The sequence below is a fragment of the Alternaria arborescens genome (assembly GCF_004154835.1).
Source record: "Alternaria arborescens strain FERA 675 chromosome Unknown contig_15, whole genome shotgun sequence".
Taxonomy (NCBI): Eukaryota; Fungi; Ascomycota; class Dothideomycetes; order Pleosporales; family Pleosporaceae; genus Alternaria; species Alternaria arborescens.
The window spans coordinates 657223-672586 of record NW_021167870.1 but is presented as its reverse complement, the minus strand read 5'-3'; the positions used below and the strand labels follow the sequence as shown (position 1 = coordinate 672586).

General features: G+C 49.7%; 6 protein-coding genes across 6 annotated transcripts; 3 read left to right on the top strand and 3 right to left on the bottom strand.

Moving 5' to 3' along the window:
- Positions 1 to 749: 749 nt before the first annotated feature.
- On the bottom strand, positions 750 to 3017 carry AA0111_g7059 (hypothetical protein; the record flags this gene model as incomplete). The annotated part of the gene is made up of 6 exons (XM_028653351.1): positions 750 to 872; positions 934 to 1169; positions 1221 to 2100; positions 2164 to 2351; positions 2416 to 2843; positions 2899 to 3017. 6 exons carry the CDS (start codon positions 3015 to 3017, stop codon positions 750 to 752), a joined length of 1974 nt encoding a protein of 657 aa, XP_028505613.1.
- A 1422-nt stretch (positions 3018 to 4439) lies between these two features.
- Positions 4440 to 6099, top strand: AA0111_g7058 (Deoxyribodipyrimidine photo-lyase; the record flags this gene model as incomplete). Its single annotated transcript, XM_028653350.1, has 2 exons — positions 4440 to 4512; positions 4568 to 6099. 2 exons carry the CDS (start codon positions 4440 to 4442, stop codon positions 6097 to 6099), a joined length of 1605 nt encoding a protein of 534 aa, XP_028505612.1.
- A 1725-nt stretch (positions 6100 to 7824) lies between these two features.
- Positions 7825 to 8967, top strand: AA0111_g7057 (hypothetical protein; the record flags this gene model as incomplete). The annotated part of the gene is made up of 1 exon (XM_028653349.1): positions 7825 to 8967. One exon carries the CDS (start codon positions 7825 to 7827, stop codon positions 8965 to 8967), a length of 1143 nt encoding a protein of 380 aa, XP_028505611.1.
- A 1280-nt stretch (positions 8968 to 10247) lies between these two features.
- On the top strand, positions 10248 to 10772 carry AA0111_g7056 (hypothetical protein; the record flags this gene model as incomplete). The annotated part of the gene is made up of 1 exon (XM_028653348.1): positions 10248 to 10772. The coding sequence occupies one exon, from the start codon at positions 10248 to 10250 to the stop codon at positions 10770 to 10772; it is 525 nt and encodes a 174-aa protein (XP_028505610.1).
- Positions 10773 to 11430: 658 nt separating this feature from the next.
- AA0111_g7055 (hypothetical protein) lies at positions 11431 to 12561 on the bottom strand (the record flags this gene model as incomplete). The annotated part of the gene is made up of 4 exons (XM_028653347.1): positions 11431 to 11555; positions 11611 to 11929; positions 11985 to 12194; positions 12274 to 12561. The coding sequence occupies 4 exons, from the start codon at positions 12559 to 12561 to the stop codon at positions 11431 to 11433; spliced, it is 942 nt and encodes a 313-aa protein (XP_028505609.1).
- A 639-nt stretch (positions 12562 to 13200) lies between these two features.
- Positions 13201 to 15162, bottom strand: AA0111_g7054 (hypothetical protein; the record flags this gene model as incomplete). The annotated part of the gene is made up of 1 exon (XM_028653346.1): positions 13201 to 15162. One exon carries the CDS (start codon positions 15160 to 15162, stop codon positions 13201 to 13203), a length of 1962 nt encoding a protein of 653 aa, XP_028505470.1.
- Between the last annotated feature and the right edge of the window lie 202 nt (positions 15163 to 15364).

Sequence of the window (15364 nt, the reverse complement as noted above, 5' to 3'; positions counted from 1 at the left end):
CCAGACGGACGTTACAGATACCCGTGGAAACCTTAGTATGCACGGGGAAATCTTCTAGGTTGGCCATGATAAAGCATGGTGCGAAAGGTCCCAATGACATGCGATCCAAGCATATATTACGCCTCTTCGCGGTATGACGAAAACGAACGTGATACATATGAAAGCTACGACTTGTTTAATATATCCATGATGATTTTATGATCGCGATCCAGCCATGCTTCATGTGTCTGTGTTTCCCTTCGAATGTGTACATCTGGCGGAGTTGTCGTGTTCTGGTACCCTCGGCAATCACGTGGAGCTTAGAGTTGTAGCCATGCATCTTGTGATGCTACGAAGTGTATCACTCTCAATATCAAATTCCGAAACCTTGATAAAAGCCGTTAGCAAGATTCCATGTCTGAACTACCCTCCATGGCAAAAAGGTCTAACAAGCACAGAGAACATAAGTTACCCACTTCGTTGTAGCCAACAGCTCCCGAAGGAAGAGAAGTATGCAAATCTGACAATCATAAAAATCAAAAGCGATTCGCTTTTCATTGTAGCGCACCTACTTAGTTTACTGCAGTAGTTTAGGACAAGTCCAGCCTGCTCAGGAGTGCATAGTACTCTTCTCAGATGCTCGGTCCATGATTAAACATTCATTACAGCTACACTAAGTGTAGTCATACGTTCTACTACTACTACTACTACTACTACTACTACTACTACTACATCATTCATCCCGTCGTCAATGCACCTCAAACATCTCCCTACTTCTCAGCACTCGCCTCGCCCCTTCCCAATCCAAAGCATTCAGCCATATTGTAAAAGATGTCAATGCTGTTGTACGTCCCTTGGAACAACTCCTTGCAAGGGCCCATGGCATATACAGGCTAGATACGGGTATATGAAGTCAGTGTATGTCTCACGTGCAGTTGGTACAGAGATACTTACCACATCAGTCAAAGAATGCACACCCTGGTCGTTCTCAATGGGCAGAGTACCGTTGAGCAAGATACCGCCCTCGCCATCTTCGGGGTTGACGTAGTTGTCGCCGCTGTCTTCTTCAAGCTCCACGGCGGGAGTGCGAGGCCCGTCTTTGTGGACGGACCAGTTTTCGCGGCGATCGGGGTCGGCCATTAGGCCTTGGAAGAGCGTGTAGCGCGGGTCCCAGTTGGATGGGAAGTTGGCTAGCAAAGTTAGTACGTGTCTCGCATGCAATTCGAAGGGGCTATGCTTACAGTCCGTGTAGGTCAAGTTGCCGGTGTTGATGTATTGGGATTCACCGGATTGCTCGTAGGTGCCGATTGCGTCGCGCTTCTTGCGGTCGACGTTTTGCGCTGCTAGGTAGTGGGTGTCGACTGAGCCCATGACGTCGAAACCGTGGCCGTGGTCGGCTGTGACGAGGATCAGGGTTTCCTTGAGGCAGTCTGTAGAGTTGAGGTGGGCAATAGTGGCCTTTACCGTGTCGTCGAGTTCGAGAAGTTCACCAAGCGCGCGGTCGTAGTCGAGGGCGTGCATCATCTTATCGATGCTGGCGGCTTCAGACATGAGGAACCATCCTTTGTCTCCAGAGCGGGCCTCGAGGATATCAATGGCCTTGAGAGTCATCTCCTTGAGACCGGGCTGGTCAAGAGCGGGTGTCTCGTCTCCGGTGGGGGAGAGCGACTGGTTGAGGTTGTCACGGTAAACGTTGCGGTCGAGCCACTTGGCCATGTTGGAGGTAGTGAAAATACCAAGAGCCTTGTCCTCATTGCTGGCAGATAGGAGAGCAGTGCGGTTTTGGATAATCTGGTAACCCTGCGCAGCAAACTCATCGTAGTAGTTCTTGTCCTGGTAGGTAACGCCTCCGAGTTCAGACGGGTAGAACTGCTCGGCGCCACCACCGAAGATGACATCAAGAGGAACCTTGGTCCAGGTGTAATTCTGGACACCATTCAGGTAGGTATCAACAATAGCACCGTACTGGCTACGAAGACGGGTGTGCGACACCAAAGCAGCAGGAGTAGCATCGGCAATGTAGGCAGTCGATACAATACCCACGTGACCTCCTGTAAGACGGTGGAAGATCTCAGCGATGCTCTCAACCTTTGGGTCGTCAAATGGATCCTTACTGCTGTCCTAGATCATCTGTCAGTAAAATGCTGGCGCATTGTAAGGTTGGAAGGATTCCGCAGCACGCACCGCGTAGACGTTCAAACAGTTGACCGTTGACTTGTGACCGGTGTTGAGCGCAGCAGCAGAGTTGGCGGAATCAGTAATGAAGCTGTCGATCGAGTGGGTCATCTGGTGACCAACGACAGGGAACTTGTCCATGGCCATGGTGGATTGGTATTTGCCATTGATCTGCTTGTGGCCGATCAAACGAGCAGCTGTGAACATGTAGGTTAGAACGCTTGTTATATCCACAAGTAAAAGCATACACGGGCGACAAACCAGTAATCATGTTCGTAGTCATTCCGTCACCAATGAAGAGAACGATGTTCTTCGCCTTGCGTTCCTCAGCCAGATCGCGAACGAGCCAGGTGGCTTCCGTCTTGCTGCCGTTGTTGTAGCTGAGAGTAGCAGTGTACTCGCCAGGCTCGTAAAGAGCAATGCGGCGGTACGCCTTGGCTGCGACATTGACGAGGGATGGCTTTTTCGCGTCGCGGGCGAACAGGTCTTCGTACCATGTGAAGTTCCACTTCTCCAGTTTTGGTTCTTCGAGATTGAAGAATTCTGTCACTGGTTTGGCCTCCTCGCCCTTCTTTCCAAGAGTGAAGGTAAATTGCTCATCCAGAGGTAGACCGATGAACTCGGATCCATTTCTGGGCTGGTGAACCTCCAGACGGATATCAAAGTACTGGCCAGCGAGAAAGTCGGCCCTGGATTATTGTTTAGCAATTGTGTATCTTAACCTCATACAATTTGCATGCTTACTGGTCAGGAGGGAAAACGCAACCAAGCGTTGGGCAAGCTCCCAGACGGCGGAATGTCTGCGCGGAGACAGATCCCACCAAAAGGGCCGCAGCCACGACAGCTGAGCAAGTACACTTCATAACGAACGCGATTGAGAGTTCGGTAATTGGGCAAGGCTCTCAAAAGTGCGATGAACCAGCATCTTGGGAAGCTGTTCTCCCAACCTTTATAAGCATGCAGAGCTCCCCGGACCTGCATACATGCAACCAGGTAAATAAGACTATATCCCGCATATCAGGCTACTGGGATCCACATGTAATGCCAGCGGCATGTCTTCCTATGCAGTACAAAGCGCGTTCAGGTGCGTTTACCCGTCCCTCGTGCGATAACGCAGCGCTCTTACTGCTCGAGAAGACGACTCCAGCTACCTGGACCCAGTCCGCATTCCGCTGGCTTGGTCCGCGCCATGAGCCACTGTCATCATTAAGAATCTTAACGAGCTGCCGGATTGAGGTAGACATGCACGCTTCTGCCAATCGTTGGAGGGCTGGAGGATGAGGGCTTGGCGTGGCTTGGTCTCACTTGGCATCACGTTCCGGACAGCTGTAGTCTGATTCGCTGTGTAATGGTTCTTTCGTGGGATCCAAAGTCGGTTTCTCCGTAGATTTCTCCTTGGCAATGGGGTATTGGGAGCGGCTGGGAATTTCGATGCACGCTGTGTGCTCCGCACGGCGTAATCTTATTCGCCATAAGAGTGACGGCCGGCGACACGACTCGAAAAAGCTTTGCTAGCCTGGCTTGTCAACGGATATGGTGCCGGCGAAGTTGAGGAAGATAGCCCTGGAATAGTTCGACAGCAATTCCAGGATCCATTCAGGTCTGGCGTCACGTGCCAGCAATCGGGCACTGTGCCCAGCTGGCATGGTTCGCCCGCCGTCATCCTGTCAACCCAGCAAAACTCCAAATTGACAGCTTCGTCCATTCCTTATCTATCGAGCGCATCCGAGCGGAACCACCTCGGTCGCATTGACATTGCGCAACAGCAATGTAGCTTGTCGCGTGCTCACATCCATAGTCGCCGTTCGGAAACCCCTGCCCAGGCATGCTATGGACCAAATGCAGCCCTATGGAGAGCACACAAACCCCAGAAAGCGGCTATAGATCGCGACACGCAGCGGGAACCAAGGATCTTTCCTAGATCTCGCGTCCGAAACGACGATAGACATGCCTTCGATTGGTGTTCGACGCCGGGTGTCCATCAGGGTAACGCCTTGATCGGCTCTAGTTGGGTGGTCCGCCGACGTCACCACTTACCCTTTGATCTAAGGTTTATTGATGATCAGGTACATAGACACCGCTAGGCGCATAGCGCATCTTTAATGTTTTGCTCCAAACGCGTCTTCTTATCGCAAACTCTCCGCGGGCTGTCAGCTACTCGACTTGGGCGTTGTGGTGCCGAAGTACAGCTACCGATCCGCACGTTTCGACACGCGACACCTTTCCCAGGTAGAGCATCGCCGAAGAATCCCGCAAAGCCGAACAAATCGCAGTCGCCTACGAGAATGTCCAAGAGAACATCATACGAACGCTCCGAGCTCGGACATACGACTCTCAAGCGCGCAAAACAGGTAGACGGTAAGTTACGATTGAACGGAATGCAGGTGAGACATACGTTGATTCCGTACCCCAGAGGATCTGCCATACGATCAAGTTCAGGAAGCCCTCGGCGCGCAAGATGAGATCAAGGACGTGACTAAAGTAGCGCATTGGTTCCGTCCCAAAGACCTTCGCATTCAAGACAATACCGCGCTGCATCACGCTTCCGAGCTTGCCCAAAGTGCAAAGAAACCTTTAGTATGTTTCTACATCAACTGCGCTGCGGACGAGTCATGGCATGGGACCAGCCCTGCAAGAGTGGACTTTATGTGTGAGGGGTTGCGCATCATGCAGAAAGAGCTGAAGGAATTGAACATACCGCTAGTCTTCCTGGAATGCAAGGACAGAAAGAAGATTGTAGAAACAGCAGTGGAGTGGTTGAAGAAGCAAGAGATTTCACATGTGTTTGGCAACTTCGAATATGAGATTGACGAGATGCGGAGAGATCTAAAGCTCTGCAAAACAGCTGGCGACGGTATCCAAGTCTCGTTGTACCATGACCAGACAGTTGTTGAACCGGGCACAATGCTCACAGGCACCGGGACACCGATGAAGGTCTTTACGCCATTTTTCAAAGCCTGGCTTGAGAGGCTAAAGGACGAGCCAGAGCTGCTTGACACCAACCCTCCGCCTGCCGCGAATTCATCGTCTGCAAAGAAGGAACTCAAGGATTTGTTCGATACACCTGCACCAGCACCAGCAAAAGACAAGCTATTCGAGTCGGAAGAGGACAAGAAGAGGATACGAAAATTGTGGCCTGCCGGCCATGCTGCGGGAGCAAAACGCATGGATGCATTCCTCAAGCAGATTGATCACTACGCCGCCACACGGTCCAATCCTGCCGCCAACAGCACATCTCGCATGTCCGCCTACTTCAGCGCGGGTATGTTTTCCGTGCGCGAAGCATTGCAGAAGGTCGTGGACTACAACCGCGGCAGTACTGATTTCACCGAAGCCAAAGCATCCAACGGCGTGTATGGTTGGGTCCGAGAAATCGTCTTTAGAGAATTGTACAGACAGACCACCATGACAACACCCCATACCTCGATGAACTTGCCGCAAAATCTCAAGTTTGACGCAGTAGAATGGGAAGACGACGAAGAAGGCTGGGAAAAGTGGTACAAAGGCGAAACAGGCGAACCTTTCATCGACGCCGGAATGCGCCAACTCAACGCAGAAGCATACATGCACAACCGGCTACGTATGAACGTCTCATCTTACCTTTACTGCAACCTCCTCCTCGACTACCGACGCGGCGAACGGTACTTTGCCGAAACCCTCATCGATTGGGACCTTTCCAACAACACTCAAGGCTGGGAGCCTTCATACACCGTCTTCAACCCTGTTTCTCAGGCCGAGAGGAACGATCCTGATGGTGATTACATTCGGAAATGGGTGCCGGAACTTAAAGATGTCCAGGGCAAAGCGGTTTTTGCTCCCTATGCGAGGTTATCGAAGAGCGAATTCGAGAAGTTGGGATACCCAAAACCGCACGTGGATTGGAAGGAGACGAAGGCTAGGGCGTTGGATAGGTTTAAGAGGGGGTTGAGGAATGCGGATGTTTAGCCGGGCTAGACGAGGGGGGTTATGGCTGGATGATACCATACTGATTGTTTAGAATAATGCAGAATCATTGATATAGCACACGTTTCCTACTTTCTTCCTTTTTCTTCTTGTGTATACTAACTTGCCGCTGCCTAGGCTTCTATCGAAACAGACCGAAATGTAATTGCTGCATTCGTCCATTGGTGAGCTGCAGTCCTGCACTCCACCACTGAGTTACCAGCCCATCTGATGAACAATGAAAAGATTCTGGAGTTTGAAACGATATATATTACAATGTGTTCCATATCGCTCGCTCATCCGCTCGGTTCATCGGTCTTACCCTGTACATGTGGGGCTTGCTCAACATTCCACACTAATGTTGCAGCCTAATGCAGTACCCCGTTTTCTCCCTCATCACAGCCTACTGTTCACAAGAGTTATGATACTTTCTTTACGAGATGCAAATGGCTGGAAGATTCCATGCATTAGGCATCGCCATGTGTGGCGTGTGTGTGCCAAGCACTGCGGGGTTGAAGGCTGAGTTGCATGTGCATAGCCTGCTTCTGTCCTCAGCCTGCTGGAATTTTGAGCCGTCCCAATTCCTCCCTTCTTTTTTGGGAAGCTTTTAGCCGTCTATTGCTCATTCGAACAACTTCTAGAGAAACTTCATGGGCTCCTTTCGCGACTTTCACGCTTCAGCTTCGAATCTTCTCTTTGGATCACAAGTGGTACCTATCGTACTTACTTGGGCAGGCGCCCCTTTTGGCCTCGGCTGATCTTCCAGCACAGCTACAGCCTGCTCTCCTGATTCCGACAATACGCAACAACCTTCACTCGACCTGCAAAGCCTTTGAGTGTCGTGTCTACAATTGGAATTCCTGGTGAGCTGGCTGCTGCGCTGAAATTTCTTCAAGGGTTGGTGCTAAGATGTTATAGTGCTATCGCTACATCCTGTATACATCCCGCACGTATCCTCCCGAATCGATTCTACGGTTCGAACGTCCAACCTGTCTCATGTCACCAATGACAACATTCCAATATGAACCATTAGATGGATACTATACGACCATTCGCTTGGTTCGTCTTATTTCAGGCAAGAATAGCCCTATTCGAATTGACCTTATTTACACAAATCTTGATGAAAATGAATGCATTCCGTATGAGGCCTTGTCGTACACATGGGGGCCTCAAGATACAAGACACACTGTGTATGTGGATGGACAGCAACTCACAGTTGGATGGAATCTACATATAGCGCTACTAAGTCTACGTTCTGAAACCATAGACCGATTCCTATGGATTGACGCAATCTCCGTCGATATCAACAATATACAAGAGCGAGCTCATCAAGTACAACAGATCGGAACTATATTTCAAAGAGCCACGCGAGTAATCTTCTGGTTGGGTGAACAGACACCTGAGACGGACGTGTTGTTCCATTTAATGAAACGCCTGGAGAAATCGGCACAGAGATATCCATACAAGAGCTGGAAATCCTCAGATAGAAGGTGGTTTGAGCTGTGGTCTACTGTTGAAAAGGCGCATCCAGATCTTCTCTTGCAACAACGCAAGGGTTTAGAGAACGTTCTGTCTCGACCTTGGTTCAAAAGAGTATGGATCATTCCAGAAGTCGTCAACGCACGGTCTGCTGAAGTGGCGTGCGGCCTGAAGACAGTATCATCTCCCATATTTGTGGTCACGCCATCTCTGCTAGGTGTGACACCCGATTTTCACTGTCAAGCAGTCATGGATATCATGCCAGGACCTGGGCGGAAGTACTCCTGGTGGACGAAGGACCCAGATTCCGGTACAATTCTACTGAAGTTCAAGGGGGGTGAGGCGGCCGACCCCAAGGATAAGATCTATGCATTGCTTGGTCTCTGTCGAGACATTAATGAAGCACTGCTTCCAAACTATAGAAAGTCCCTAGCAGAGGTTATCCAAGATACTGTTGCGGCTTTACTAAGGATCGAAGACGGCTGGAAATCTACATGTCTCTTACCTGAGTGGAATCTATCGGAGTTCTACAAGAACTTGCCTTCACTGGTCGACACAGTTAGTAGGTGGGCCATCAAAGAAGGTCAAATTACCACCTTAGAGACTATCATGCACCGAAATAATGTCCTTGTTGTTGGGGGTAGTTTTGGTCCTGAGAGTCTCTTATGGGAGCCCATAGTGCATCTCGATACAGCGATCGTGCAGTCGCTTTTCGAAATGGGCGCAGACGTGGACTTTCGCAACAAAAAGTCGTGCGATGCGCTCGTTGCCGCTGTGAAGAATGGTCACAGGCAAACAGTAAAGCTGTTACTCGAAAGATTCACCAAAGTTGATGGAAGCGGGGATGATTACAATAACATCCTTCGTCATGCAGATCTTCGAGAGCTACTACCTGAAACAGGCGGCAGTTCTTATGTTCTCGGAGGAAAGAATGTCGATGGATCTCAGGTGACCTCGGCTGATGACAGCATCAACTCTACAAAGAACAGTCATACATATGTCAATTCGACTAGTGATCGAGAAGAATGGGATGACATAACAGAAGTCAATATAGGAGGGTCCCACCGAGTTCCCGATACTCGGGTTCAACAACAGAAGTTCGAAGACGTCGATGTTCAGTCGCTCGTTTCCGAAGAGGGCGACACGGCCTCCAGCGCCTCAATGCCCTTGCCATCATGGGCTAGCGAGACAGAACTTATAATCATTGGTGTTTTTGCTAAGAGCTCCGTTCTTTCTCCATTGTACTCAAAGGCGCTGCAACTCATGCCCGAAGAACGATTTATCAACAACTTCAGACGTTTACTGAAGGCTTTCCATGGAAATCTCGTGACATCCGACAATTCAAATGTCACACGCCAGCTTGCAAAACTTTTGAGGTCTAAGCAACGCTAAAGTAGGATTGCCAGGATGGTCATAGCCCGACACGTAGCTCCGCAAAGCTCTTGGAATGAGGAAGAGCTTGCCAATTTACGTGATCAGGAGAAGCAAGCCTATACAAACGTGGAAAGTTGTCTTGATAGAACCATCGTCTCCTCTGCCATTATCGATACTCAGGCGGTCCACTCAGCAGACACGAGTAAAGAGTATGAGAGTGATGACGACGGTGATTCCCAGTCAGATGGGGAAGAGAATATATCTCATTTTGCCCAGTATCCGAGATTAGACCTTGTTGTTCAGAAGCTTGTGGAAGGACAACCTTTCCAAGATATGTTGGCCAGCTTCAAAGAGCTTCTCTTACCACCTAGACTTTTGAAAGAGCTGTTACCAATACCAAGAGATAAGATTACCTATGTAACAACAAAAGAAGTTGGTCTTCTATCAAAAGTTCAGGGATTTCTCGAAGAGATTACCGCATTGGAATGGGACTGGTGGCCGCTACCCCCTAGGATGAGACCACTGAAACCCACTGAAACGCGTGTTCATTGGCGATGTGTAAGTCTATCACTTCTACGCAAAACTTGATACTAACTGGATAGTTTTGTGGGATGCGTCGATGGAGGGAATTGAGACTGGAACAACAAGAGATTTTAGAAGAGGTTCTCAAGGATTCTTCAGCTGATCATCATTCTCGACCGCTTTGTGCTTTACTCCGAGACACGAAGAGCGCCCCCTGTATGACGACATCCAGTCCTTCTGAAGACCAACGAGAGCGAAGAGGTTCCCTTGCGGTTTTAAAGTGTAGCTTGATTGGTATGGCAGCGGCCTTTGGTTGGTGCTATAGAGAACTTCCAGTTGGATGGCTTTGGTGTTGTCTCACTATAGCCTGCTTCATCTGGGTCGTTGTTGGCTCCCAAAATCCAGCCAGTCAACCAAATCGAACTGTCCCCTCCGGTGCTCACAGTGCTGCACCTTCCAGCGGAGCAGTCCCATCACTTGGAACTCAGGCGATGCAGTCACAACCCGGGAGTAGTGCTACTTCACAAGCAGGAGGAAACGTACCTATACAGCCTACACCCGTAAGTTCACCGACCACGCAAAGCTCCTTGGTAAACAACTCGGTATACAGCAAGCAGCTCTGGGTGAATTTTGGAGTGGATGGCTCATGGACTTCAACAGAGCTAGATCAGATTGGTAGTCTGCACTTGGTGAGCGATTCTGCATTTCTACGAAAACTTGGAAAAAGACACCGTGAGATAAGGGGTTGGTTCCTTCACTACTTTTCATTCCGCATCATGAGCTACTGGGAATTTCTTCGTTTCAAAAGACTACCACTACGCCCCCCTCAGACCATCGACGCCGAGGCAGATCTGCCCACATCTAGCGACTACGAGTATGATCCGAGGCCACCGAACGCGACACTAGATAAACCTGGCATCAGCAAGCACGAATTCGAAGTCTATGTACGACTGTGCTTGGATCCCTGTTGGTTATCATCTCTGCCCATACTACACACATGTCGCACAGTGGAAGACTCCGCTGTGAACATCATCGATAAAATTCCGAGATACAAGAAGTCTTTGAAGCAGCTTGCCCAAGGGGATGAGCACGTTTGGGGCATAAGAGCAAGATACGTTGTGTCTGGTGTTCGTGTGATTGCGCTCCACGTTGCTATTCTTTGCATCTCTTTTGGTGTGTGGATTTGGTGGCAATGGAAGCATCCAGATGATCTTCAAGGAGCTGCGGTTGCGCTCACAACCGTATTCCTCCTCGTATCTACATTTTGGAGTGCAACCGGCGTTCTGAAGGACCTGCGCTAGCACCGCAGGAGGTCTTCTGCTAGGTCCATGTATGCACTCTTCCAAGATATGCTTTTCCTGGATTATATGGGATTCGTGGTGGCAAGAGCGCTGAGTTCTGCCATAGCGCAAGGCGAAACGCATCTCCACTGAGATCTACGCAGACACTGGCTATCTCATTCGTTTGGACAAATTTATCAGCAGGCAAACGAAGCGGCATTGATCATACGAAACCAACTTACCTACGACCGGATTTGCCTCTTACTACTTAGATAAGAACGAACAACGTGAGCGCAGACAAGTACTGAACTACGCTGCAGTCTACACCGATAGGAGACATTGACGTCATGTAAACGGATGCATATATTAGCGTCAAGGATCTCGCTCTTCTCTATCACGCTGCTGTAGGCAGTAGATTCGAGTTGCCATTCACACCTGTCAACTTTATGTTCGCAAGCGGTGTCTACATGTTCGTGACATGGTTGTTCATACAGCTAATCTACAGGCCTTCGTCCGTGGTATAGTACAAGTCCACTCCTATCATATTCGTACACTGTAGTTCTGCACCTCCGCTCGCAATCGATACACTCCGTGTTCGCTTCTCAGGAGCATTTGTATGCAAGCCGCCCGCCCCCGGCCTAACTGTGCGTTCAAATATTCGTTCGTATTGTCCAATTGTCTACTCCCATCTCATTTCCTTCTTCAACGGCTTCTCCCAGTCCTTGATATGATCCGAAATGACCTTGGCAGCCTGGTCAGCGGTGAAATTGCGTCCGATCGCCTCGACGAAATCGCCTTCTGGATCTGTTTCATATCTGTTAGTCCAAAGTTCCTGCGCTACAAATACAACATAACATACCCATCAAATAGAAGTAGATGCTGTGATCAACCAGGTAGTCCTGACCAGGCTTGGTATCCTTGGGCGTGCTAAAGTACACCCTATACGCCTTGCAAGTATCCTTGATCTGCTCGTGGTTGCCCGTCAACCCAATGAAATCAGGGTGGAACTCGGCCAGGTATTCCTTGAGTACGCTCGGGTTGTCGCGCGCGGGGTCGCATGTGATCATGATGGGGAGAAGGACGTTTCCGCATTCGGCGACGACTTTGTCGTACATGAGGGCCATTTTGTCGAGTTCGTCGGGGCAGATGTCGGGGCAGTGGGTGAAGCCGAAGTAGACCTGTAATATTACTGTCAGTATGGGAGCTGAGAGGGCAGTGTTGGTGTTGTCGTACCAGCGAGTATTTGCCTAGCATGTCCTCGTTGCTAAAGGGCTTGCCGTTGTGGTCTACGAGGTGGAATGGTCCGCCTACTTTGGGCTTGCCAATGCCTTTTGTCTGCTCTGCTATCCTCTTTCGTGCCATGCGCTCTTTCTCGTACGTGAAGTAGGCCCATAGTCCTCCACCGGCTGCGACAAAGAGGATCGCGGCTGTGAGGTTGAATGGCTGCAGATATCGTCAGCCTCTAATCATATGCCCAAATTTCTACCATCTCATGTATGGCCCTCTAGACAGCTAAACATACCCCGCCCTTGTTCCTTGCCCGGATTTGATCTATCGTCTTGAGCTTGCTCCGCGACGCCGATTGCGAGAAATTCCTTGTCTGACTCTGGCAGCTAGTCGCTGCCTTCCCAGCTGCGTTCCGTGCTGTCTGTAATTGCCTCAGACACGTTGTGTTTGCCGCCGCTACTTTCCGCGATGATGCGGCCAGACTCGATGTGCTAGAGGCGAATGTTCGATACGTGATGCGCGCCGCTTGTGGGTTTTGGATACTTCTCGTGGCCGTGGCCATACATCTGGTTGGTGCAGCCATTTGGGTGGTATCGTTGGAGAGTGTATGACGACGTGGTGTTGCGAATTGGTGTTCCGGGAGACTTTTCTCATGATTCGAGATGCGAACTCGCCGCGCTCGGGCCAACCTCGACTGACATCTTGCTCACTTGCTTACATGTACATCTCCGCCTCAACGCGTCACCGAGAAAGCCTATCTATCGACTTTATACACGGCAATACATGGTTCAGTCGGAATCACAACCTATTCTCATGTCTTAGGAGGCCAACGCCTTATAGAATAGCCATCACGTTAGTTGTCAGCCTATCTGTTCAATAGCTTCATCACCTAGCCCGGAATAGGGCGGACTTATCCAACCTTCTGAGCAGTTTTCTCAGATTTCGCTCCAGAATGAATGAGTACTGCAATCCATCGAGACGATAACAAGTCAGTCTGTTAAGCCGAGGTTCGACGACAACATGTTTACCTCAAGAGAAACTATTCCTTGTAATGCAGCAGATGAATTAATCATTGTTACACCCGCCTTTGTCTGCATTCCATACTAGACCGAAACAATTGCTAAACCACCGAGCCTTCGACATAGCGAGATGCATGAAAACAACATTGAGTCTCACTAGGAGTAGGAAGGAATCTACGATAGGCTAGGATCATTTGACTATACTAGACAAGGGTGATATCGCAGGCCTTGTAGTCTTTTCTCATGGATTCGAACTTGACTTCTGCAAGATAATCGAACATTCCGATGCGCTCATACGCACCTACGCAAGTGGCTGACCGCCCGAGTAGGAGTCCCGTTACACCCCAGCTAAATCTAAAAATCGGAAGAAGCATTACTGGGTAAGGTCCGCCTGAGCTGTCTTCCTGTTTCTCCTTTCGCTTCGTTGTACTCTCTTCAGTTCCATCCATAAGTCGAACATCCGTCCGAACAATAGGTGTATCTATGTAGGAAATCGTACCGGAAACATCGTGCCGCATAGTCGATACCTTGGTACCCTCCCAGAGACCTTCTGGTGAAGGACCAGCTTCGAGCGATGCCGAGATTAATATCCCCGCCAAGCGTATTGTGCCAGACGAGACGGGACCGTACGGATTAGTCGTCGAAGGCGTTACTTCCGTTTGCACGTTGTAGACTAGTGTTTCTTCTGCATCGTGATTTGACATAACGGTAGGATCGAAATCAATCGCATGAGGCAGTTCCAACGACATCCAACTCCAGGTAGGGGCAAAAAAGGAGGATCGACATCCCGGTGGTTTGGAGAACCATAATAACGTTTTGCAGAGATCTTCTTTCCACAAGCCAGCGAGATATGTACCTTGGTATTGTGAATGGAACCGAGCGGCAAGAGCTGAAATTGCGATCGGTGTGTCCTTCTTCTCCGTCAGTAACCTTCGGCAATATGGATATACAACACGAGTACTCCAAAGCTGTGCGAAAGCTTGTGGATTGGTGGTATCCATCCTGGCTCCAAAACTGCCTTCCAATTGCGAATTCAAATCGCTGTCGAGGTTATTTCCGTGATGCTCGCAGCAAGAAGATTCTTTGCATTCCCAACTCATCTCCCAGTTGCCGTACGCGAGGAAGCGACGAGCACACAACCTCTCTTGTAGAGTCCATCCCCGCTTGTACAACGGCTCCTCGATGAAGTCATGCGAATCGGGCACTATTCTGTAGGTGAATGAAGTTCCGCTTCCTTTCACATCTAGACCAATTGTTCTTTCACAGGATTGCCTTGGTTTTCGGAGAAACCCTTCATTTGCTGATCCCGCTGCAACACCAGCCAAGACCAGCTCGGCATTGCTGTATATGCTCGCCATTTTACTTGATTGCTGCTCCCAATCCAAGGCGTCGTCTTGGACAATGCATAAACTATCAATCCAGATATGCGAAAATCCAAGCGCTCGGGTGATATATATGGCATCCGAGAATGTCCGGGGAAGATCATTGGCAGGAATTTGCTCCTGGAAGCCAGCCAGAGATCCCAACGTGGTTTTGAGTGGTTGCGAACCGCCCCAGCAGTGGCTGAGCGCAACATAGGAGCCCCGGGTCGACTCCTCTGGATTTAGCACAAGCTTAATGACATCGCCCCGGAGTTCGACAAGCCGAGAGGGACCAGCTGTATCAAACTTCTCATCGCACCGCCGATGCCCATTCTGACAGGTCGACAACCATTGTTTTGCCAAACTCAGGCACGCAGGATCTATGGCTTGCCGAGGGATCGGCTTGTATCTCTCTAAGAGAATGGGAAGACCAGAATCTGCGGTGTTGGTTTGGGAAACATATCTATCGAAAGGGCTAGCTTTACCTTCTAGATATATGGCGATCGTTGCATACACGCCGCGATCAACAGTATGCGGTAATCTGGAGAGTATGTTGACCAAACGTAGGAAGTACTGTCCGTTTGTAGCTTGTCCAATCTTCACATATCCTGATCTATAACATCTATATTGCTGTCCTGCATCCGCCCAAACCGCAGCTATAAGGCGACAAAATAGGCAGCCATTTGCTGCACCTTCTTCCCAATATCTCTGTGCCTCTTCCTGATTGAAGTATTCGGCCACCGACTTCAAGTCCAGATCGTCTGCAGAGAGGTCGCTGTTACAATTAGAACATCGCTTGGCCATGTCCGTGGGCATTATCGAAGGCGCAGGGCGTGTGAAAGCGTCGTGTTCGCTACCCTCATACTGCATAGCTATCGATCGTGTCGCGATGATGCAAGAGAATGAATTAGACAGGAAGAATAAACGAATTGGGAGGAATAAATTAGATAAGCTTCTGTGATGTTTGTATCGCGAACGTTTTCTCATGTCGGATGGTAGGATAGAA